General features: G+C 39.2%; 1 protein-coding gene across 1 annotated transcript; it reads right to left on the minus strand.

Moving 5' to 3' along the window:
- Positions 1 to 1,319: 1,319 nt before the first annotated feature.
- On the minus strand, positions 1,320 to 24,917 carry PRIM1 (DNA primase subunit 1). The gene is made up of 13 exons (XM_080811507.1): positions 24,687 to 24,917; positions 23,657 to 23,814; positions 18,614 to 18,720; positions 18,469 to 18,542; positions 16,972 to 17,108; positions 16,548 to 16,606; positions 15,444 to 15,553; positions 14,637 to 14,725; positions 14,330 to 14,471; positions 11,606 to 11,675; positions 10,617 to 10,708; positions 4,159 to 4,257; positions 1,320 to 2,174 (listed from the first exon to the last, which is right to left on the minus strand). The coding sequence occupies exons 1-13, from the start codon at positions 24,787 to 24,789 to the stop codon at positions 2,155 to 2,157; spliced, it is 1,260 nt and encodes a 419-aa protein (XP_080667633.1). The 5' UTR covers positions 24,790 to 24,917; the 3' UTR covers positions 1,320 to 2,154.

The raw sequence follows: 24,917 nt of genomic DNA on the forward strand, positions 1-24,917 counted from the left end.
GCTACAAATGCAACAGTTGTAAAGAGTACTCTACTGGGGCACCTGGGTGGCTCAGTGGGTTAAAGCCTCTGCTTTCGGCTCAGGTCATGATCCCAGGATCCTGGGATCGAGCCCCACATCGGGCTCTCTGCTCAGCAGGGAGCCTGCTTCCCCCTCTCTCTCTGCCTGCCTCTCTGCCTACTTGTGATCTCTGTCTGTCAAATAAATAAATAAAATCTTAAAAAAAAAAAAAGAAGTTAAAACACCATTAAAAAAAAAAAGTACTCTACTATCCCCTATTGTAATCTAGTAACTCATATGTTTTGAATTGAAGTTTGGGATGTTTAGATGCCCAGTTTAAAATGATTTTTAAGGGGTGCTTGGGTGGGTGGCTCAGTGGGTTAAGCCTCTGCCTTCAGCTCAGGTCACGATCTCAGGGTCCTGGGATCGAGCACCACATTGGGCTCTCTGCTAAGCAGGGAGCCTGTTTCCCCCCCCTCTCTGCCTTTCTCTCTGCCTGGTTGTGATCTCTCTCTCTCTCTCTGTTAAATGAATAAACAAAATATTTAAAAAAATGATTTTTAAGGGGCACTTGGGTGGCTCAGTGGGTTAAAGCCTCTGCCTTCAGCTCGGGTCATGATCCCAGGGTCTTGGGATTGAGCCCTGCATCGTGCTCTCTGCTCAGTGGGGAGCCTTTTTCCTCCCCCCCCACCCCCCCTGCCTCTTTGCCTACTTGTGAACTCTGTAAAAAAAAAAAAAAAACTTAAAAAAAAAAAAGATTTTTAAAAGACAGGCAGTGGGGTGTGGCCTGACCAATAAAAATATCAGTAAGTAAAACTGGAAGTGACAGAATACACACTCCAGGTATAAATGTCTAAGACTTAAGGACAAAGCTCTCACATACCTACAATATTCAGCCCAGAAATAAGAAGGCTATATCCAGTGAGCTGAGATTAAGGTTTTGGGCATATTATTGCTCACTTGCCTCTACATATGGCAACTGGTAGAAGTATACCAAAATATATATGGCAACTGGTAAAAGGTATATAAAAAAATCTTAAAATTATCTTTGTATAATTAGTTTTTAAAATTTTTTCATTATTTTTATTGTTTTTTAAGATGTTATTTATTTATTTGACAGAGAGAGAGAGAGAGATCACAAGTAGGCAGAGAGGCAGGCAGAGAAAGAGGGGGAAGCAGGCTCCCTGCTGGGCAGAGAGCCCGATGCAGGGCTCGATCCCAGGACCCTGAGATCATGACCTGAGCTGAAGGCAGAGGCTTAACCCACTGAGCCACCCAGGTGCCCCTATTAGTTTTTTTTTTTTTTTTTTTTTAAGATTTTACTTATTTTTGACAGAGAGCACCCACAAGTAGGGGAGGAGCAGGCAGAGAGCGAGAAACAGGCTCTCCACTGAGCAGGGAACCCAGGATCCTGGGATTATGACCTGAACATGGCATATGTTATGGCAGCCACTTAACTGACTGAGCCACCCAGGAGCCCATATAATATTAACTTTTACAAAATATATCTGCAATTCACTTATTCCTCCCATTATTGCTGCTTCCAGAAACCTGGACATTCTCCTTTGGTGGCCTCAGGAATCTTTTCAACATAATAATTTTTCAAGAAAAGGAAATTTTGGGGGCGCCTGGGTAGCTCAGTCTGTTGAGCATCAGCCTTTGGCTCAGGTCATGATCCCAGAGTCCTGGGATTGAGTCTCTCATGGGGCTCCCTGCTCAGCGGGGAGCCTGCTTCTCCCTCTCCCTCTGCCTGCTGCTCTGGCTACTTGTGCTGTCTCTGTCAGGTAAAAAAAAGAAAGAAAAGGAAAGGAAAGGAAATTTTGTTTTGAGCATTAAGACAGATTATGGTTCTGTAATATTTATTAAATTGCTCTTGATGTATTTGATTTTTTAAAGATTTTATTTTTATTTATTTATTTATTTGAAAGAGAGAGAGAGTGAGAGAGAGAGAGCATGAGTGGGGCGGGGAGGGGCAGAGAGAGATGTAGACTCCCCACTGAGCAGGGAGCCTGACTTGGGACTTGATCTCAGGACCCTGGGATCATGACCCTAGCCGAACGCAGACACCCAGCCGACTAAGCGACCCAGGTGCCTGAAGTATTTGATTCTTGAAGCTAGAGGATATCTACATTGGTTTGAGGAGAGTTGTTATCTTCAGAAGTCTTTCTGTAAATCTGGAATAGAATAGATTGTTATCAAAGGGATAGTAAAGGAAGACAAGACAAATCCCATTTATTTTCACATTCTGATTTGCTTAATGCTTCTATTAAATTCACATCATGCATAAAGATTTGCTTTCACTTTTGCTGAAGCCCACATTATAGGGTGAGCTAGTACAGAACAATAGTACAAAGGACTTAATATAGCCAGTTGGAATGGCAGGTTCATTGAGGCTTTCCAAGTTCAGAGTCATCATTGTTCATTCAATAAGCACATATTTGAGTGTCTACTATGAGTTCAGCATTATCTTGGGCACTACTGGTTAACCATCATGCGTATTATTAAAAAATAAAGTGGAAAGGAAGTTTGTATTTCTATAACACTGTAGTACAGTTTTCTATGGTATTGATCGATCTCCTGAATAATATTCACTGCTGATTTCTTTCATTTTGGCTTACACATATGTTTGGGTCTCTCTTATTCAAAGACACTGCTGTCCTCTTAGTATCTCCCTTTAGTCCCAATATGCAACACGATTTTATCAGTTCTCTACTACATTTGACACTTGATAATCTCCTTGAACATTTCCTTACCCCAGCTTCTGTGACACTTTTAATTTCCTTTTTCATCTCTCCACTTCCAAATCATTACCAGCTCTCAAGGATGGCTCTAGTATTTGCTCCTTTTGGAGATATCCAGTACCAGTGTCCTAATGGTAATAGGCCAACTGGCCTCTTGGTCTATTTTATCCCTAACCTCTCCCCAGACACATTGTTGCTAGTTTTATTTTGCTAGATAAAACTATAAATCATGGTACTCCATTCCTCAAAGACCTTTACTAGATTCCCCGTCCCTACTGAATTAAGCCCAGACTCTCAAGACTGGACTTCAAAGGCCATCTATACCCTGGATTCAGTCTGCTTCTTCAGATTTCTATCCCATCAATTCCTGCCACATCTTTTTTTTTTTTTAATAATTTTTATATATTTTTAAATTAACATATAATGTATTATTAGCCCCAGGGGTACAGATCTGTGAATCGCCAGGTTTACAACCTCACAGCACTCACCATAGCACATACCCTCCCCTATGTCCATAACCCTATCACCCTTGCCCTCCCCCCAGGCAACCCTCAGTTTGTTTTGTGAGATTAAAAGTCTCTTATGGTTTGTCTCCCTCCTGATCTCATCTTGTTTCATTTATTCTTTTCCTACCCCCACACCCCTCATGTTGCATCTCCACTTCCTCATAACAGGGAGATCATATGATAGTTGTCTTTCTCCGATTGACTTATTTCACTAAGCATAATACCCTCTAGTTCCATCCACGCCTGACGCATCTTTTTCCAGATTAGCTGTATTACCTGATGGCCTCTGGAGTGACCTGATGCTTTCCTATCTAATGCCTTTGCCATTCCTTCGAGAATGAACAACCTATCCCCTTTTTCCATTCCTGTACCCTTATCAAATCTCTGCTTGTAGAAATCCTATGCATATCTCAAGGCATGGTATATTGGCACTGGGAATTAGAATCTGTATAGCCCCTCATTGTAAAGAGTTCAAATACCACTCTTTTCATATGAAATCTTCTCAGGTTCTCTCAGTCAGATGAGATCTCTTTCTTAGCATTTTATACTTCTTTGTTTTGTATCAGTAGTACTTCCTAAGGGGGGCATGGTATGGAATTCATCTTTGTATAATTAATCTTTGTTTATGGAATGGAATTCCATGGTATGGAATTCATCTTTGTATAATTAATCTTTGTTTCCCCCATAGTACCTGATACACAGAAGGTGTCTAATGAGTATCTGCTGAATTGAATCAAGGGAGCTCAATTTTTAAATTTTTAAAACACTAAGGATAGTAAGGATAGTAAGCTAAATCAATAACTTGTTTTAGGAGGGCAAAAGCTAGAGCTCTAAAATTTCTCATGTACTAGATTATTAAACTTCCTACACTAAGATCTAGATAGCTAAAAAGGAAAGGTATAGAGTCTTACCACTCTTCTTGAGAAGTTCTCCTTTTCGGGATTTATCCAGGTTTTCAAGAAATTGTTCAAAAACTTTTATATAAGGAGCTAGACTGGTCTTCTTATAATCTAAATTATGAAGGCCATGCATTGTAATTAGCATTTTGGAAGCAGAATAACATGAGAGTATAACTTTAAGTTTTTTAAAAAAAATTCTCTAGAACAATAAGAAAAAGAATTCTCTAGAACAGTGCTGTCCAATATAATGAGAAATATGTAGTTTAAATACTCTACTAGTGGCGCGCCTGTATGGCTTAGTTGGTTAAGCATCTGCCCTCCACTCAGGTCATGATCCCAAAGTCCTGGGATGGGCTTTGGACTCCCCACTGTGGACTCCCCACATTGGACTCCCCACTGTGCAGGAAGCCTGCTTCTTCCTCTCCCTCTGCCTGCCACTCCCTCTGCTTGTGTGCTCTCTCTCTCTCTGTCAAATAAATAAATAAAAATCTTAAAATAAATACTCTAGTAGCTACATTAAAAAGGTAAGACTAATTTTAATATTTTATTTAATCCAGTATATCTAAAATATTAATACATAATAAAAATTGAAATATTTTATTCTCTTTCATACTAAGTGTTTGAAATCTAGCATTTTGTACTTAAAATACATCTCAATTTAGATGATACATTATGAGAAATACTTGATCTATATTTAGATTTGAATTATAGGCAGTGTAAAAGTAGGCTCACATATCCAAATTTCCTAAACATACTTAAATGTTTTCTAATAATTGAATCAAATATCAGTTTTAAAATTTATCTATTGGGGCGCCTGGGTGGCTCAGTGGGTTGAGCCTCTGCCTTTGGCTCGGGTCATGATCTCAGGGTCCTGGAATCGAGTCCTACATCGGGCTCTCTGCTCAGCAGGGAGCCTGCTTCCCCCCTCTCTCTGCCTACTTGTGATCTCTCTCTCTCTCTGTCAAATAAATAAATAAAAATCTTTAAAAAAACCCAAACATTAAAAAATTATTTATTTAAAATATTTAAAAAATTTTTTAAAATATTTATTTATTTTAGAGAGACATCCCTTAAGATTTTATTTTTAAGTAATCGCTATACCCAACATGGGACTTGAGCTCACAACCCTGAGGTCAAGAGTTGCATGTTCTACCGACTGAGCCAGGCACCCCAATCAGTTTTAAAATTTAAATTAATTAAAATTAAATTTAAAAAGTCAGTACCTTGTTTATACTAGCCACATTCCAAGTGCTTAACAGCCATATGTGGCTGCTGTATTAAGACAGTGCTGCCTGAAAATATCCAAACCATATGTACACATCTACTTCAGTAGTCAGGCTTTCTGGTATTAGACCAGCATAATCTATTGCTCTATGTTAAATCCCATACAATATTCTTTTTTTTTTTTTTAACAAATTGTGACTTCATTAATAAACAGTTTTACCAACAGAGCAAACATTCAAAATGTCAGGGGCATTCTATCTGGAGACAACCAGAAATTTATAGTCATAGTGCCTTAAGTATAGGTATTTTTTGATTTATATAAAATTTAAAAAATGTACACAACAAAAAAAATTTTTAATCTTTTCCCCCAAGATTTTATTTATTTATTTATTTGAGAGAGAGAGAGAGAGAGAGAGCGAGCACAAGCAGGGGGAGAGGCAGAGGGAGGAACAGACTCCCCACTGAGCAGGGAGCCTGATACGGGGCTTAATCCCAGGACCCTGAGATCATGACTTGAGCCGAAGGCAGACGCTTAATGACTGAGCCACCCAGGCACCCCCACAACAAAATTTTGAATACAGAATCTTAATCATCTATTTAATTACACAATCTATAATACCCAGTAGGGGAAAAAATCTGAGAACAAGATGAGATTTGGATTTCAGTAGTGTGCTATATCTGGATGGAATAGTCCTCATAATAGTTTATACAAAAGAGTAAAAAAAGAAACTATACTTAAAAACATTTTTAAGGGGCATCTGGGTGGCTTAGTCAGTTTAGTGTCTGGTTTTGGCTCAGGTCATGATCCTGAGATCCTAGGATGGAGCCCTGTGTCGTGTTGGGCTCCCTGCTCAGCGGGAAGTCTGCTTCTCCTTCTCCCTCTGCCATTCCCCCCCTGTTTATGTTCTCTCTCTCTCAAATAAATAAAATCTTTATTTATTTATTTATTTATTTATTAAAGATTTTATTTATTTATTTAACAGAGGGAGATCACAAGTAGGCAGAGAGGCAGGCAGAGAGAGAGAGGGGGAAGCAGGCTCCCCGGTTGGCAGAGAGCCTGATGTGGGGCTCGATCCTAGCACTCCGGGAACATGACCGGAGCCGAAGGCAGAGGCTTTAACCCACTGAGCCACCCAGATGCCCCAAATAAATAAAATCTTTAATAAATATTATCTGATGTACCTGGGACTAGAAAAGGAATGTTTATTTTTTTAAAATTTTTTAAGATTTTATTTATTTATTTGACAGACAGAGATCACAAGTAGACAGAGAGGCAGGCAGAGAGAGAGGAGGAAGCAGGCTCCCTACTGAGCAGAAAGCCCGACGCGGGGCTCGATCCCAGGACCCTGAGATCATGACCTGAGCCGAAGGCAGAGGCTTTAACCCACTGAGCCACCCAGGTGCCCCTCCTTGCTTGTAAGTCTATATGTTTATTTCACCATCGTGGAATATGTACAGGCATTCAATAATCACTTAAATATTTACTAACTACCTATTATATATTAAGTACTCTGCTAAATTCTGAAAAAAGTATAAGCCAAACTCTTTGGTTTTTAAGAAGTTTTTAAATGAACTGGTAAAACAAGTCCTATATGTAGTAATAGAAAACAATATATAATTAAAAGACCAAAGAGGCACATGGATAATTATAAGGCCAGATAATCCACCTGTCAGTGTTGAGCGAGGTGGCTGTGAAGTAGGTCTTAGAAAAAAGATATAATTAGGGGTGCCTGGGTGGCTCAGTCAGTTAAATATTTGACTCTTCGTTTCCACTCAGGTCATGACCTCAGGGTGGTGAGACTGAGTCCTGCACTGGGCTCCATGCACTGTGTGGCGTCTGCTTGAGATTCTCTGCTTTTCCCTCTTCTGTCCCTCTCCCTGCTCATGCTTGCACTCTCTCTCTCAAATAAGTAAATGAAATTTTTAAAAAAGAAAAAGAAAAAAGACATTAGTAGATAGAACATTTCAGGATTCGTGAAGAAGGGTGGGAACAGGGGCGCCTGCGTGGCTCAGTGGGTAAAGCCTCTGCCTTTGGCTCGGATTGTGATCTCAGGGTCCTGTGATCAAGCCCCACATCGGGCTCTCTTTGCCCACTCTCTTTGCCTGCCTTTCTGCCTACTTGTGATCTCTGTCAAATAAATAAATAAATCTTAAAAAAAAAAAAAAAAAGAAGAAGGGTGGGAACAAATGGTACTAGTGTGATAAAGGACAAAGGCTTAAAATTACAGAAACTAAAGCGATAGTAGGGAACTTACACATCACTCATTCCAACCCCCCACCATCTCTAAAGCACCCCTGACTGATGGTTATTAGGCTATTTATGAATACTTGAAATGACAGGCAGTTTAGTTTATTTTTGAATAGTTATATTAGAAAATTTCTCTTTAAAATCTTTGAACAGGGGCAACCGGGTGGTTCAGTTGTTTAAGTGACTGCCTTTGGCTCGTCCTGGGATGGAGTCCTGCTCAGTGGGGAGCCTGCTTCTCCCTCTCCTGCTCCCCCTGCTTGTGCTTTCTCTCTCTATCAAATAAATAAAATCTTTAAAAAATAAAACAAAAATCCCTGAACAAAAGAAAAAGATGTTCATCAAGAGACAGTATTTTTAAAAAATTGTGAAGTAATGTATACATGTTGTTAAAAAGAATAAAATAGTACTAACAGGTTGGAAAAAATAGCTTTCTGCCCTAATTCTGACCTCTCCATCCTCTTGAATGGCAACCACTTTTTCTTTCTAGCACCTACTTTTAACAGATGAGCACTTCCAATGTTTAGAAATCCAAAGCCATTCTTCCTAGGACTGTGGCTTTTTTGGGGGGAGGAGAAGTAGGAAAGGGTCAGAAGGCTAAGATTTTTCCTTAATTCTCAATGTGTTGAAATTTCAAAATGATGTGCCTTGGTGCCAGTCTGTTTTCCTATTATGCTGAGCCTTTTCAATAAAGGGCTCATTTCTGCCATGGCTTCTTATATAATTTTGATATATATATTTTTTACCTCTCTTTGTTGTTTTTCTGAAACTCCCATAGTTAGGTATTAGACCTCCTGAACCATTCTTTTTTTTTTTTTTTTTTTTTTTTTTAAATTTTATTTATTTGTCAGAGAGAGAGAGAGAGTGAGCACAAACTGGGGGAATGGCAGGCAGAGGGAGAATCAGGTTCCTGGCTGAGCAAGGAGCCAATGTGGACTTGATCCCAGAACCTGGGGATCATGACCTGAGCCAAAGGCAGACGCTTAACTGACTGAGCCACCCAGGCATCCCTGGAACCATTCTTCTAATTTTCTTTATCTTTTTCCTCCTTAAAATAAAAACAAAAAAATTTATCTTTTTTTGTAGTACTTTCTGGAAAATCTTAACTTTTCTTTTCTAGCCCTTCTACTGAATTTTGTATTCTAATGATTATGTTTCTGATTTCTAAGACCTCTTTCTTATTCTCTGAATGTTTCTTTTCATAGCATTCTGCTATTGCTTCATGGATACACTAACTTCTCATATTCTCTGAGGATAATAATTTTTAAAAAAAAAAGGTCTTCAGGGTACCTGGCTGGCTTGGTTAGTAGAACATGTGACTTTTCTTCTCTGGTATGTGAGTTTGAGCCCCATGTTGGGCAGAGACTACTTAAGAAAAAAAGAAGAAAAAAAAGGGTTTTCTTTGTTCCTTGCATTATCTGTTTTCTCTGAGTTCCTTTTTCCAGTTTATTCTGATTTTTCATGTTGGAGATGTTCTTCAATTTATTTATGTATTTATTTATTTATTTTAGATTTTATTTATTTATTTGACAGAGAGAGAGAGGGGGATCACGAGTAGGCAGAGAGAGAGGGAGAAGCAGGCTCCCCGCTGAGCAGAGAGCCTGATGCAGGGCTTGATCCCAAGACCCTGAGATCATGACCTGAGCCGAGGGCAGAGGCTTAACCCACTGAGCCACCCAGGTACCCCCTAGTACTTTATTTTTTTATTTTTTTTTAAGTCTTTTTTAAATTTTTTTTTAAGATTTTATTTACTTATTTGACAGACAGAGATCTCAAGTAGGCAGAGAGGCAGGCAGAGAGAGAGGGGGAAGCAGGCTCCCTGCTGAGCAGAGAGCCAGATTCGGGGCTCGATCCCAGGACCCTGAGATCATGACCTGAGCCGAAGGCAGAGGCTTAACCCACTGAGCCACCCAGGTGCCACCCCCCCACAATACTTTATTTCTAAAAAATATTTTATTTACTTATTTAGTTGAGAGAGAGATGGGGGGAGGGGCAGAGGGAGAGGGACAAGCAGACACCATGCTGAGCACAGAGCCAGATGGAGGGCTCAATCTCATGACTCTGAGATCATGACCTTAGCCAAAACTAAGAATCAGATGCCCAGCTGACTGAGTGACCCAGAAGCCCCTCAAATACCTTAGGCAGAGTGCCTGTAATCACTATAAACATTAATAGTGGAATATACTATGTTTAGGTATATGTTAGAGCTGAAACAGATGAAGTGATTTTGTTTGTTTTGTTTTGGTTTTATGGAGTGATATTTGAGCTTGAGTTTTGAAAGAAGATGGCAACATTTGACCGAGAAAGGTCAGTTAGATAACACCGATCTGCACTGTTACAGTAGTCACTAGCCACATGTGGCTACTTAAAATTAAATGAAATTGAGAATCAGGTTTCTAACAATTCAAGTGGAATGTGCTGCATGTGGCTAGTGAGTACCACACTGGGCAGTGCCTTACATTTCTACCACACAGGAAGTTCTATAGGTTCTGTAGCTATAGAGTGTCTTTTGGGTGTTGGTATATGAAGATTTGGCTTCTATTAGCAGGAAGATTTATAAATTTTCCAGCTTCATCAAATTCTTAAATATACAATTCAACCATAGTTTAGATATATATTTACCATAACATTCTCTGGATACATCAAGAACAAAGAACAAAAGCATGCATATATAGTAGTTGTTAAATAAGTAGCTGCTGAATCTAAAATTGTGAGAGTCAAACAACTATCAACACAAAATGACAATTTAATCTTATAGTATAAATCCTAGCATTTAGATGTTGCTTAGTAAATATCTATTGACTCAGACTGGATTCAACAGCACCATTTGGGGAATTGATGAAGAAAGGACAGAAGCATTGCTATATTATTTGTTACTGAGCTGGTTTCATGATAAACATTGATCCATTCTGGGCTGAATCCAAGAATTAATTATTGGACTGACAGAGGATGTCTATGTAAGAAACTTATATTAAAGTGAGACTTCAACATATTAACATACCTCTGGTTCTACGTTTGATATCAGATTCAGCTTCATTTCCTTCCTTTCCCTCATCATTAATGGAAATGGCATCCAATTCACGGCAGAGAGAGCTACAAATAATGGAATAAGATAATTTTTAAAAAAAATTTTTAACTCTATACTTGATGTCGGGCTCAAACTCATGACCCCAAGATCAAGAGTCACATGCCCTACCAACTGAACGAGCCACATGCTCCAGAAAAAGAGAATTTTATTCTTTTTTTTAAAAGTAGTCTCCATGCCCAGTGTGGAGCCCAATTCAGGACATAAACTTATGGCCCACAGATCAAGACCTGAGCTGAGATCAAGAGTTGGATGCTTAACCAACTGAGTCACCCAAGCACCCCAGAATAAGAATTTTAAGATTTTATTTATTTGATAGAGGGAGAGATCACAAGTAGGCAGAGAAGCAGGCAGAGAAAGAGGGGGAAGCAGGCTCCCTGCTGAGCAGAGGCCGATCAGCAGTGGGGCTCGATCCCAGGACCCTGAGATCATGACCTGAGCTGAAGGCAGAGGCTTATCCCACTGAGCCACCCAGGCACCCCCAGAATAAGAATTTTAAAGTTGGTTCTTGGTCAACATTACCCAGTGTATGACAGCACAAGAATCCCACAAAATTTTCTGTGAAAAAACTATGTGACCAACTAAATTTGGGATATTCTAAAAATCACAATCGCTTCTTGGGAGTTTTCCATGCATAAGAGCATAATAAAAACTGGGAAATGTTGGGGTAAAGAACATTTTATCTGTTAAAATCGTTATTTCCCAAACTTATTTGAACTTACAATCTTTTTATAAGAGAACAGCAGCTTGCGTTCTGTGGAATTCACTAGGAAATGTTGCTTTACAAAGGCATTGTCATATAGCCTCAGAGCAGCTGCCTGTCTGAAAGGGATCTAATTCAGTCTACTTCAAATCAGAGTAAAAATCACAAACAAAAAATGAATGATCAATGATCTGGAACATACCTTATGGTTGGAACAGTAAATGGATCAAACTGTTCCACTTTCTGTAAATCAATAGGCACAGAAATACGACCTGTAAGAACCAAAAGTTATAAACTGATGACTGTAAAATATAATCCTATGTGTTATTTTGGCTAAATTTTAATCTAAGGCTTAGAAAAAGGGTTAGACTTATCTGTTGTTTTTTTTTTTTTTTAAGATTTTATTTATTTATTTGACAGAGAGAGAGACCAAAAGTAGGCAGAGAGGCAGGCAGAGAGAATGAGAGGGAAGCAGGCTCCCTGCCGAGCAGAGAGCCTGATGCGGGGCGCGATCCCAGGACCCTGAGATCATGACCCGAGCCGAAGGCAGCGGCTTAACCCACTGAGCCACCCAGGTGCCCCTTATCTGTTAAAAACAATAGCTAGAAATTACTTCCACATTAGCTGTTTTTAATTTTTCTTAAAAACAAAAAAAATAGGTATGAAAGAATGTTGAGCTATAATCTAGTGCTCTTATTTCCACTTTTATTTCTATCTCCTTCTTCCTAATATCCTTATATGTAAGGACAGAATGATATCAAATTTAGTGAGTCCTGAAAAGTGAAATAACATAGATATAGTTCATTTCATTAACTTGGTTTATTTGCTGAGATCAGAACAGACACCTATATGTTGGGCATCTTTAGAAAGCATTTTGGAAATAAAATAGACAGCATTATGCTTCCCCTTTCACAATATCCACACCTGGGATACCTCATAAAATTCATTACATCTCAAAAATGAGATAATCAATCCAAAGGATGGCAGGTAAATAACAAGTAAAATAATTAAGAGAAATTGGGAGTTGTTGTTTGAAGACAGAGTAAAAAGACTACAGCTACTTATGGGAAAAGAATATAATCAAATATGTATACTTATGAACATAATTATTTACCCAAACTCTGAGTATTAGAATAAGGGGATACCTACTATAGCTTTAGAGTTAGGTTTAAAAAATAATAAGAAATATATAATGCACACTGCATCAAAAACTAATGATGTGGGGCGACTGGGTGGCTCAGTGGGTTAAGCCTCTGCCTTCGGCTCAGGTCATGATCTCAGGGTCCTGGGATCGAGCCCCGAATTGGGCTCTCTGCTCTGCAAGGAGCCTGCTTCCCCCCAGCTCTGTCTGCCTCTCTGCCTACTTGTGATCTCTCTCTCTGTCAAATAAATAAATAAAATCTTAAAAAAAAAACCAAAAAACAACTAATGGTGTATTTTATGGTGATAAATAAATAAATAAATAAACCCACAACTTTTCAGCCACTGGCTACCTGAACATAATTTAAAAATAATAATCAGGGGCACCTGGGTGGCTCAGTGGGTAAAAGCCTCTGCTTTCGGCTCAGGTCATGATCCCAGGGTCCTGGGATCGAGCCCCGCATCTGGCTCTCTGCTCAGCAGGGAGCCTGCTTCCCTCCTCTCTCTGCCTGCTTCTCTGCCTACTTGTGATCTCTGTCTGTCAAATAAATAAATAAAATCTTAAAAAAAAAAAGTCTTAAAAAAATAAAAATAATAATCAAATTAAAAAATAAAAAAATTAAAAATTAATTCAAAAACTTAAAAAAGAAATATATAATGAGCACTGGGTATTATATGGAACTGATGAATCACTGAACTCTACCTCTGAAACTAATAAGACAAATTAAAAAAAGAAATACTAAGCTTATTACCAAAAGAAGCTAAAAACACATAGTTGATAGGTTTAGAAAGGGGCTATTCAAATATATGCACTAGAGAACCATTACAGATTATTAAAGGAAACTAGGCAATTTGGGAGAATTGAATGTGTGACAGACCCTTCTCTAAGTACTTTACATCTTATTATTATTTTTTATTTATTTTTTTAAAGATGTATTCATTTGAAAAAAAAAAAAAGATTTATTCATTTGAGAGAGACAGACAGAGAGAGCACAAGCAGGGGGTGAAGCAGAGGAAGAGGGAGAAGCAGACTCCCTGCTGAGCTGGGAGCCCGACTTGGGGCTTGATCCCAGGATCTAGAGACCACGACCTGAGCCAAACACAGACACCCAACCATCTGAGCCACCAAGGCACCCCAGCACTTTACATGTTAGATCTTCACAATAACCCAGTGAGGTAGGTACTATATCATCTCCATTTACAGATGAGGAAACCAAGACACAGAGAATAATTAGCCTAACATCCCACAGTGAGTGGTAGAGTTAGACGAAAAAGGACAACTACATACAACTGTATAGGATGAAGCAAAGTTTATGTCAATATAGCAACCATTATATTTATTTTAAAGTCAGTTTCAGTCCATCAAAACATATCTAAGAGGAATGTGAAGGAGGAAAGCTAAAACTATGGAAAAAGAACTAAGGGAGGAGGCATAGTGGGAAAAGCACAGAACTTTCAAGTTTTAAGAACTGAATTCTGTTCCTAGCTCTGACACAATTTGTTTTAAGACTGTGAACAAGTCATATCAACCTCTTGGACCACTGTTTTCTCATCTGTACAATGAGAGCTGTTGTCCTCGGATTTCTAAGTTCCTCTATAGTTCCAACACTAAATCTCAGAAACCCAGAGGAAAATTATTTATGTAGCGGAAACTGTTCTGGTAGCTACTAGTCGACAATTAAAAAATAACTTAGTTATCATACATATTCATACCCAGTGACATGCTTACTCAAACAAAAAATAACTCATTTTTCTTCTAGTTTTCTTTACTTTCTTTACATTGTACCTGTTTTAGGATGAACACTAAAGGGGCTCTTCAGTAAATGATTGATTCCTTTGCTAACATTGATGTCCAGCCGCGGGAAACAGTACTGGAGCATGATCTCCCATTCCAGCCAGGGTCCACATTTGTCATTTTTGGTACTATCCTAAAAGCAGATGAAACTCTAGCATGAGGATCAGTAGGAACTTTTGAGGATTTCTTTAAGAGGTTAAAAAATGGCTTTCAGTGATCTTTAACTTACTAAGCAAAAAAATTAGAATTTAACTAAGAATTACATTATATTTATAACAGAGATTTCAATGGAATATACCTGTGGGCTGATGGCTTTCATCAAATATTCCCAACGCTGAAGTGAATTGTGATATCTCGGGAAGTTTTGCTGAAGTGTCTCATGAATTGGTGATGAGTCATTAAGGAACACAGTCATTTAGAGCCATTGATGAACAATTTATTTTCAGAATGTATTACCACAAGGATATCAAAAGTTTACTAGAAAGTAATTATTGTTTTCAAAAATGCAAATATTAATTAAATACATATCCTTAAAAAAGTCCCCTGTAAAAATATATACTGATATGACAGAAAGAATGCCAAAAATAACCTTATAGTTTTGTTTTTTTTTTAAGATTTTACTTATTTATTTGGGAGGGAGAGAATAAGAGAGACAAAGCACGAGAGTGGGGAGGGTCAGAGAGGGAAGCAGACTCCCCCACTGAGCAGGGAGCCTGACGTGGGACTTGATCCTGGAACTCCAAGATCATAACCTGAGCCAAAGGCAGTCACTTAACCAACTGAGCCACCCAGGCGTCCCTTCTATATAGTTTAATGTAAAACCTTTCCGGGTCTGTACATATTTTGACAAAATGATTCGGCATTCTTTAAGTATCCATTAATTCTATGAGGATCAACTTCCAAAATGAGGAAATTTATTTCCAAAATGGTCTCATTTCTTACTGTATTCCAGACTAGATATACTAAAATGCAGAAAAACAGGAGATGTTTTGTATAAAAAGATTAAATTTATAAGAGTAAGTATATGAGAATATGTAGGCAGAACACATTTATAATATAGATCAATACATATAGCTCACATAGAAATGGCCTTGGGAAAGGATATTTTCAGGAACAAGGGCTAAAATCTTATCCCAGCTTTCTTTATTTTCAAGAATATCTTGATCAACTAAGGCATATTCTTGGAAGTATTTTTTTATTATGTTTATAGATTTGCTGTAGGAATAACAATAGCACAGTCCTAATACTATTAGCAACACATACACCGCATAGTTTTTCATGCCAAGAAGTGAGGCTAGTGCTTGCTTCTATTGAATCTTTTTTTTTTTAGTGAGCATACATTAGTCCAATAAGAAGACAAACAGAATTAGCTAACAAACAAATTAGCTATGTAAAATGGGAATAATATGCCTTCGCAGGGTTATGAGAATTAACTAAGACATTCTAAGGGGGAAGAACCTAGTATAGCACCTAGCTTAGAATAGCTATTCAAGAAATGTTTCCTTCTTAAATTCCACAACTTAGCAGATGAATAGCATCATAAATATGTAACAAGGGTAGAAACAGGCCAGGACAACATAATAATACATCAGTAGTAGTGTGGGATAGAGTCTACAGTTTCTACTCCGAATTACTTGCATTAATGTCTCAACAATTACGTAGTGCTTAGCAATTTGCAAACAGACTTCACATCTATCGTTTCATTTAATCTTTGCCACAACTCTGAGACAGATGGAGAAGATGTTGTTTTCCCCATCATACACTTAAGGAGATAGAGGCTCTAATATTTTATCAGGGTTTTAGAAAGCCAGAATAGAAACTCTTACTCTTAACGCAATGCTCTTTACACCTAGAGAAGTAGTGAATTTAGTGGAAAGAGTCTGAGTTTTGAAATCAGGCAGACTATGACATGCTTCCTAAATTTAACAATTACTTTTGTGGTACCAAAGAAATTACACTATCTAAGTTCTACTTCAACTATAAATGGAGATACCATCATGTCCCTCATGAAGTTACTATTAAGACAAATAAGGACATCTGTAAAGCACCTATCATGAATACTGCAGCATAAGACAGTCATTCAATTAACTCTAGCCTTATTATCAGTAAAATGGTACCCCAATAGAGAAATTGGTAACAATGTAATTCTAAAAGCACATGTAGGTAAATCAGCCACAACTTAAACTGAATGGAATCTTTTCCAACAGACCTGACAAAAGGGTGAATTTTTTCACTTAGATGGACTTTCTTTTTAACATCTTGACCACCCTGAAAAATAAACCATCAAAAAAAAACTTCATGTATATGACACAAGTGAAATAATTAAAAAATTTTTAATGTATTCTAAATATAAATTCTGTCAAAATACAGAATTTAATTCTTTTAATTATGTCAATATTAATTGACATAATTGAACCAGAAAAGTCATTTTCTTCTTGCTACAAGGAGGATACTTACAGCAAAATATGAAAGATCTTAAAAAGTGTAGCTACTGTGATTATTTGATCTGCTAGTAAGGTCATCTACTCTGGAATATGGATGCTATAAAAGATAGTTTCATTTTTTTCACTAAACATTTCAGGCTTGGTAACATCTAGCAAACAAAGAAATGTAAAGTATCACTGAGATCTTACCTTTACAAGACTCAAATACTCAACTATCCCAGAACGTACTGCAGAGGACAATTTTCTAACCGATTCATCACAGACCCAACAATGAACACCTCTCCTTCCAGAATATACCCAGAGACGATGCTTAAATCCAAAGTCCTCTGAGGAGGGGAGAAATAATATGTTTTAAAATCTATAAATAAATTTATAAACTCCTGGTTCTTGCTTACTTCCTTGGCTTCATTTTTACCTCTTATCCACATGTACTCACCTTTAACTATACTAAATTATGTGTAGTTTCCTGTCTCCCACGGTCTTGCCTTCATGCCTATACCTATCCTGTTCTCTCTGCCAAGAATTTCTTCATGCCCTTTTTTTTCCTCTCAAGTTTTTTTTTTTTTTCAAGATTTTATTTGTTTATTTGTCAGAGGGAGAGCACAAGCAAGGAGAGCAGCAGGCAGAGGGAGAAGCAGACTCCCAGCTGAGCAGGGAGCCTGATGTGGAACTCAATCCCAGGACCCTGGGATCATGACCTGAGCTAAAGGCCGATGTTTAACTGTCTGAGCGACCCAGGCGTCCCCAAAAAAGAGCTCTTTTTAGTATATGCATTGCTGAAGCGAGGACAAGAGTTAGCTACTTTATTTATTTTTTTTTTTTTGAGAGAGAGAGTGAGTGAGCGTGCATGCACTGGGGCAAGGAGTGGCAGAAGGTGGCAGAAGGAGAGAGAATCCCAAGCAGGCTCCTCGCCCAGGAGCCCGATGTGGGCCTGTATCCCAGGACCCTGAGGTCATGAGCTGAGCTGAAATCAAGAGTTAGAGGCTTAACCAAATGAGCTACCCAGGCATCCCAAGAGTTAGCTATTTTTTTTTAAGGTAGCAGCCTTTTATTTATTTACTTATTTGAGAGGAGAGAGAGAGGAAATGGGGAAAGTCAGAGACAGAGGGAGAAGCAGGCTCCCCACTGAGCAGGGAGCCCGATGTGGGGCTCGATCCCAGGACCCCTGGGATCATGACCTGAGCTGAAGGCAGACAATCAACTGACTGAGCCACCCAGGTGCCCCTCTTTTTAATATCATTGTCATCCTTATCATCACCTTTTCTGATCTAATTTCTTTCTATTCCAATATGCACTCCTGCTGTTCTCTATCCCCATGGTACCTTGTGTATATTACTAAACTAAATGTAATCCTCAATTTTATTTGTCACTTTCTTAGACTGTATAACCTACTTGAGGCAATCATTATCTTTCATATTTCCCTCATCTAGGACAGTTTGTAGCACACAGAGGTGCTCTGAGTAGCACACCGACTGAACTGGATAAAAACTCACTGGTTTGATCAACAGCTTTATTAGCGTTTCAACTACAACTTTATTCTAATCTCCTTTTATTTTCCAGACATATGTTTCAAGGAAACATGTTAGAAATCTATGAGATTTGATTATAAAATGGCATACATAGACAAATATTCAGAGGAAAACAGATTCTTACATTTGACCCCACTCAGACACTGCCAATACTTGCCCTTCAGTGCTCGGTCGATTATGCGTATGGCCATCGTCATGAGGGTCCAGCACTTAGAACATATGTCTGCAGAACTGGAGTAGAGGCATCATTACTCACTGTCAGTGATATCACCCACCCTACCAGCAAGGCATGCAGTGCTTACCTACAACATCTCCTCACATCGTCATAGTCTGTCATATCAATGTCAAACACCAGTTCTTTTTCTTGAGCCTGGAAAGCTCCCAGCTTCACTGTATTATGCTGATTGGGCTACAAGAAGAAAATATCCATCAGTTTCTGTAAGAGCTGTCATGCTGCCAATTATGCTATTTTCTAACCACACAAAGAAAGTGGCCAAAGAGAAATGAAAAAAAAAAAAAAATAATGCCAACTCTACTCAGTTAAAGTTCACTAGTTTGGGGGTGCCTGGGTGGCTCAGTGGGTTAAGCCTCTGCCTTTGGCTCAGGTCATGATCTCAGGGTCCTGGGATCGAGCCCCGCATGGGGCTCTCTGCTCAGCAGGGAGCCTGCTTCCTCCTCTCTCTCTGCCTGCCTCTCTGCCTGCTTGTGATCTCTCTGTCAAATAAATAAATAAAATCTTAAAAAAAAAAAAAGTTCCCTAGTTTGGATTTTATACATCCAGAATGGATGACAATATAAAGTTCATCTACTTAAAACAAGTTTTGGTAAATACATATTACCATAGATATTTGGTTTTTTTTTTTTACCAGTTCTACTGAGATATAATTGATATGTAACACTGAATAATAAATATTTGTTAATTGGGGTGTTTGGGTGGCTCAGTTGGTTAAGCGTCTGCCTTCGGTTTAGGTCATGATCCCAGGGTCCTAGGATTCAGCCCCACATTGGGCTTTCTGCTCTGCCTGTTTCCCCCCTCTCACTACCCCTGCTTGAGTTCCCTCTCTCACTGTGTCTCTCTGTCAAATAAATAAAGAAAATCTTTAAAAAAAATTGTTAATCAACAGAAATCCCAATAAGGCTTTTTTAGATTTCTCATAAAGAAAAGTACATACAAATAATTAATGCCCTATTGCAAGCTGTTTTAAAGACTTTTAATTATTACTGGACATATAAGTAACAAAAAGGTATTTAAAATTTTTCAATAATTCAAAATATCTCAATTTAGTTTGAACTGAGCCTTTGGCTCAAGCTGTAAGTAGCCTTTTTTTTTTTTTTTTGGTAAGATTTTATTTATTTATTTGACAGACAGAGATCACAAGTAGGCAGAGAGGCTGGCAGAGAGAGGAAGGGAAGCAGGCTCCCTGCTGAGCAGAGAGCCCCATGTGGGGCTTGATCCCAGGATCCTGGGATCATGACCTGAGCCGAAGGCAGAGGCTTTAACCCACTGAGCCACCCATGCGCCCCAATAGTAAAGGTTTTCTTAAGAAAGGCATAAATCTTTAAAAAAGGACCAGAGTGGGGGAAAAATTAAAAAGTACCAGAGAGGAGAAAATACCACTAAAATTTTTAAAAGGATAACCATAAGGGCTGAATTTTAAACTCAGTAAGGAAAGATAAGCAATCCAATTTACACCTCAGCATCTCCCAAACTCAGGTGATAATAGGTATCCCTAGAGTGAGAGAGAGAGAGAGTGTGTGGTAGTGGTGAAGCTAAGATTAAAAATAGGAGAATCAGTTAAAAATCTATTTATGAAGCAGTTAATTCCCCAGATTCTTCCATTTACTCTGCAGAGCTAGGTGACTGCACTTTCATTTCCCTGGCAAAGACACCTGAATTATTATCTGGAAAACCTCAAATAGTGGGTTTCTCTGGACTGGGATGGGGGGCAGGAACAATAGGCACAGTTGAAAAAGTGTATTGTACTGATACATAGTGGATTAAGTGGACAAACATTTACATGTGGAAAGCTGAGACCCAGCCCTCTCCCCCACTTTTATACCCTATTACTGCCATCCTATGCAGGAAACCATAAGATTCCTCACTGAAGAATCTGATCAGGAGTGTCAGGCACTATTACAGGCTCTAGGAATAGAAGATCTGTGATCAAAACAAAGATCCCTGTGCAAGTGAAGTTTTCATTCAAGCAAAGATCTAAAGAAACTGACATTGGAGCTTCCTCCCCCAAAAATGGCCTAGCCAGATCACCCTGTAATAAAGAAATCTCAGCCATGTATACACAACTTCCAATCAGCTTTTTTAGTGCTTTATTTTTAAATATAAACAACATGCAAGAAATTATCAGACTTATGAGGAAAGCCTCTAATATGAAAGAGGAGAAAAAAACAGGGAAAAGAAAGCAACTTTGAGAAAATAGATTGTATAACAGAAAACATAAACTATCACTGATACTCTCAGAAAGATAAAACATATCAATGAAAAAAGTATAGGATGCTTTAAAAAAAATTCTTGTAAATTATAATAGCAGAAATGAAAACCTCTGAGGAAATTCCCCAGAAAGTAGAACAAAATAAAAATAAGAGGGAAAAAAAATTAGTGGACCAGTCCAAGACACATAACATCTGACTTTAGGATTTGTAGAGAGACCAGAGAAAAATTATAGATAAAAAAAAAATTATATTTAAGAAAAAAAAGGGGTGCCTGGCTGGTTCAGTCAGTAGAGCATGAGATTCTTGATCTCTGGGTTTTAAGTTCAAGCCCCATGTTGGGGATAGAGATTACTTAAAAATAAAATCTTTTTTTTTTTTTTGAACTTCAAAATAAAATCTTAAAAAATAAGAGGAAAATTTCCCAGAATTGAAGGACATAAGTTCATGATCATAAGAGCCCATCAAGTATCTAGCATAATAGGTGCAAAAAAGATGCACACCAAGGCACATCATTGTGAAATTTTAGGACATTAGGGACAGAGGGGCTAGGTAGAAAATCCTAAGAGCTTTCAGTTCCAACACAGTGAAATAAGAATCAGAATGGCATTAGTCTTCTTAACAGCAACACTGGAAGCTAGCAGATAATGCAAAATTCTAAGGGAAACTGATTTATAAACAACCACTAGTTAAGTACAAAGGTAGAATGAAGTCATTTTCCAGATACAGAAAGTGTCCAGTATCTTCTTTTCCATGCACCTTTTCTCAGGAAGCTCCTGGAGGATGTGCTCTTCGTAAAGAAAAGTAAATCAAAAAGAGAACAAAGGATTCAGGGAACACAGGATCCAAAATAGGAGGTGAAAGGAAATCAGGGTGATTATAAGATCATATTTATCCATGAGGCTTAGAGAGTGCAGTTAGTTTAGTCCAGCTTGGAGGTCAGGAAGCTGCAAGTGAAATTTCTTCAGGATGAAACTGACCAGATAAATAAATAAAATCTTTTTTTTTTTTTTGAGATTTTATTTATTTATTTGACACACAGAGAGAGAGATCACGAGTAGGCAGAGCAGCAGGCATAGAGAGGGAGGGGGAAACAGGCTCCCTGCTGAGCAGAGAGCCTGATCAGGGCTCGATCCCAGGACCCTGAGATCATGACCTGAACCAAAGGCAGAGGCTTAACCCACTGAGCCACCGAGGCACCCCAGTAAATAAAATCTTAAAAAAAAAAACAAAAAAACCCTTGGGCACCTGGGTGGTTCAGTCAGTTAAGTGTCTGACTTCTGACTGTGGTTTAGGTCATGATCTCAGGGTTATAGGATTGAGCCTGGCCTTGGGCTCCATGATCTGGAGAGTCTGCTTGAGATTCTTTCCCTCTGCCTCTCGCCCTGCTGGGCGCTTGCTCTCTCTCTAAAATAAATATATAAATCTTGGGGGAAAAAAAAAAAAGAAATAGTTCCATACAAAAGCTATCATCCCATGAGTGTGTTTCTCCCCCCATGTATGTATTTTTTTGTAAGTTTTTTTTTTTTTTTAAGAGAGCACGAGCAGGGGAGAGGGACAGAGGGAGAGAGAGAAGCAGACTCCTAACGAGCACGGAGCCTGACACCAAGCCTGATCTCAGGACCCTGGGACCATGACCCAAGCTGAAGGCAGAAGGCAGATGCTTAATTGACTAGCCACCCAGGTGCCCCTCCCCATGTGTGTATTTTTAAGGAAAGAAAGGCAATTTTGGTATGTTCATTCATTCCACAAATACGATATACTCTCTCGGGCAGGCACTAATCTAGACATTTAGACTGTATCAGTGGCAATGGGTAGGAGGAGTGGCAGGTTGCAGAAGGCCTCAAAGTGAAGACTTGAGGAAGTGAGGGAAGGAACCAAGGAGTTATCTGGGGAAATGGGTTCTGGGCAGTGGAAACTGCTTGAGCAGGGGCAGTGTGGCAGGAGTGGAATGAGTGAGGGGGAGAGAGGGGCTTTTACTCTGAGCAAAATGAGGAGCCACTAGAGAATGGTTTTGAGCAGAGGAATCACAGAATCTAACTTGTTTTAAAAGGATTGCTCTGGCAACTGTTTTGAGAATAGACTCTAGAGTCTATAGGAGCAAACTGTTAGGAAGTTTTTACAGTAATTCAGATGAAAGATGATAAGGATGGTAGTAGTACTGGTACCAGTGGTTGGATTTCAGATAATATTCTGGTAGAGCTGAAGAGATTTCCTAATGGAATAGATATAGGAGTGTGAAAGAAATAGAGGAATCAAGCATATCTCCAAGGGGTCCTGGTCTGGCTCAGTCCGAAGAGCATGTGACTCTAAATATTGGGGTCATATTGGATATAGAGATTACTTAAAAACAAATAAACAAACAAAACACTTCCAATGCTGGAAGACAATGTAATTCTTTTAAAATACCCTCCTTTAGGGGCACCTGGGTGGCTCAGTGGGTTAAAGCCTCTGCCTTCAGCTCAGGTCATGATCCCAGGGTCCTGGGATTGAGCCCTGCATCGGGCTCTCTGCTCAGCGGTGGCCTGCTTCCTCCTCTCTCTCTGCCTGCCTCTCTGCCTACTTGTGATCTCTGTCTGTCAAATAAATAAATAAAATCTTAAAAAAAATAAATAAAATACCCTCCTTTAAACCACGCTGACTTCTTCGTTTACTCTTTTGGCCAGATACTCAATTTTTCTGTCCTAGTGAGAATACAACCAATTCACTTCCAAATGATTTCCAGTCAGTAATGTGGAGTATGAAAGAAAAACAAAATATTACAATCTACATGCAAAAAAGTTAAAGTGGGACTCAACTAGAATTAATTCTAAAAATTTAACCTCAAAACAATGGGAACACCAATCCATTCTTGGTTTAAAAAACAAAACTACAAAATACATAAAAAACCGATTTCTTACTCTGTGGGAATATACCGCGCCTATATCAATCTTGTGTGGATTCATTTTCTGCATCTCCTTTTCCAGCTCACTCTGGTTGTTGAAGGATTGGTAGCGAATGTAAATATCATCTTTCAATGTGAATGAAAATTCACGGTGTTGAAAGTAATTCTTTATTACTGCAAAATAAATATACCATTTTAAAGTTAATTTGGCACTTCATTCGGCTCAGGGCATTAAAACATTAACCAATGGGGGCGCCTGGGTGGCTCAGTGGGTTAAAGCCTCTGCTTTCGGCTCAGGTCATGGTCCCAGGGTCCTGGGATCGAGCCCCACATCGGGCTCTCTGCTGAGCAGGGAGCCTGCTTCCTCCTCTCTCTCTGCCTGCTTGTGATCTCTGTCTGTCAAATAAATAAATAAAAATCTTAAAAAAAAAAACAAAAAAAAAAAAAAAACAAAAAAAAAAAAAAACATTAACCAATGATAAGATATTTTTAATGAGCCCTCTGTACTCAACGCTGTGCTACATGTTTAAAAAAAAAAAACCCCAAAACTAGTTCCTACTCTGAAGGTGCATACCATCCTGCATCTGATAGGAATGAGGAAAAAGATGTTCTAAAGATGTAATGTCAGCTGTCTCTCCTCGGCGAGCACTACTAAGTTCAGCTGCGAAGAGTTCAGTACCTCTCATCTTCCGGGAGATGCCCCGCTGTCCCCGATACAGAACACGCCTCTGCAGCTTCCGGCTACGACCCAGTAATCTCCCGGGCTCAGGCGCCGCGGCAGGTAAACGGGGAGCTGAATGGGGAGTCCCACCACGTAATGGTAGGAGCAGCGGCTCTTTCTTCCACTGTGTGCCTGCTTACCGTAACCTCTCTCGGCCCCTTTACATCTCTGAGATGGTGGGGAGGGCTCGAGATAATACGCGAAGGCGCTGGCACAATGCCTGGCGCACAGGAGGTACTTCATATTGTCGTTCCGAGGAACGCTCCCAGTACCTCCTCACCCTCCCCACCGAACCACTACCCACTCCGCTCCCGGCTTCCATCACCTCCGCCATAGTTGAGCCAACGGTAGTACTGGGCGTAGGGAAAAAGCCTCCGGTAATAAAGCTTAAGCAGTTCGGGCAGCTCGGCAGGGTCAAACGTCTCCATGGAGGTCGCGACTCACTGTCGGTCGTAGTACCGCAAAAATTGGCGGGAATCACACTGCCGGAGCCCCGGACACTGCGCAGGCGCGCTGTGGCCACAACCGGACGTCTCTACGGGCCGCTGGGAATTGT

The sequence above is a fragment of the Martes martes genome (assembly GCF_963455335.1).
Source record: "Martes martes genome assembly, chromosome: 8".
Taxonomy (NCBI): Eukaryota; Metazoa; Chordata; class Mammalia; order Carnivora; family Mustelidae; genus Martes; species Martes martes.

What these genes read in the sequence shown, in the direction of transcription:
- PRIM1 (XM_080811507.1), bottom strand. Translation starts at nt 24,789, where the DNA reads ATGGAGACGTTTGACCCTGCCGAGCTGCCCGAACTGCTTAAGCTTTAT. An exon ending in TTTAGCCCTTGTTCCTGAAA is followed by an intron (nt 14,726 to 15,443) that starts ATATCCTTTCCC and finishes ATGACTCATCAC; the next exon opens with CAATTCATGAGACACTTCAG. An exon ending in TGAAAGCCATCAGCCCACAG is followed by an intron (nt 14,472 to 14,636) that starts GTATATTCCATT and finishes ATCTGCTTTTAG; the next exon opens with GATAGTACCAAAAATGACAA.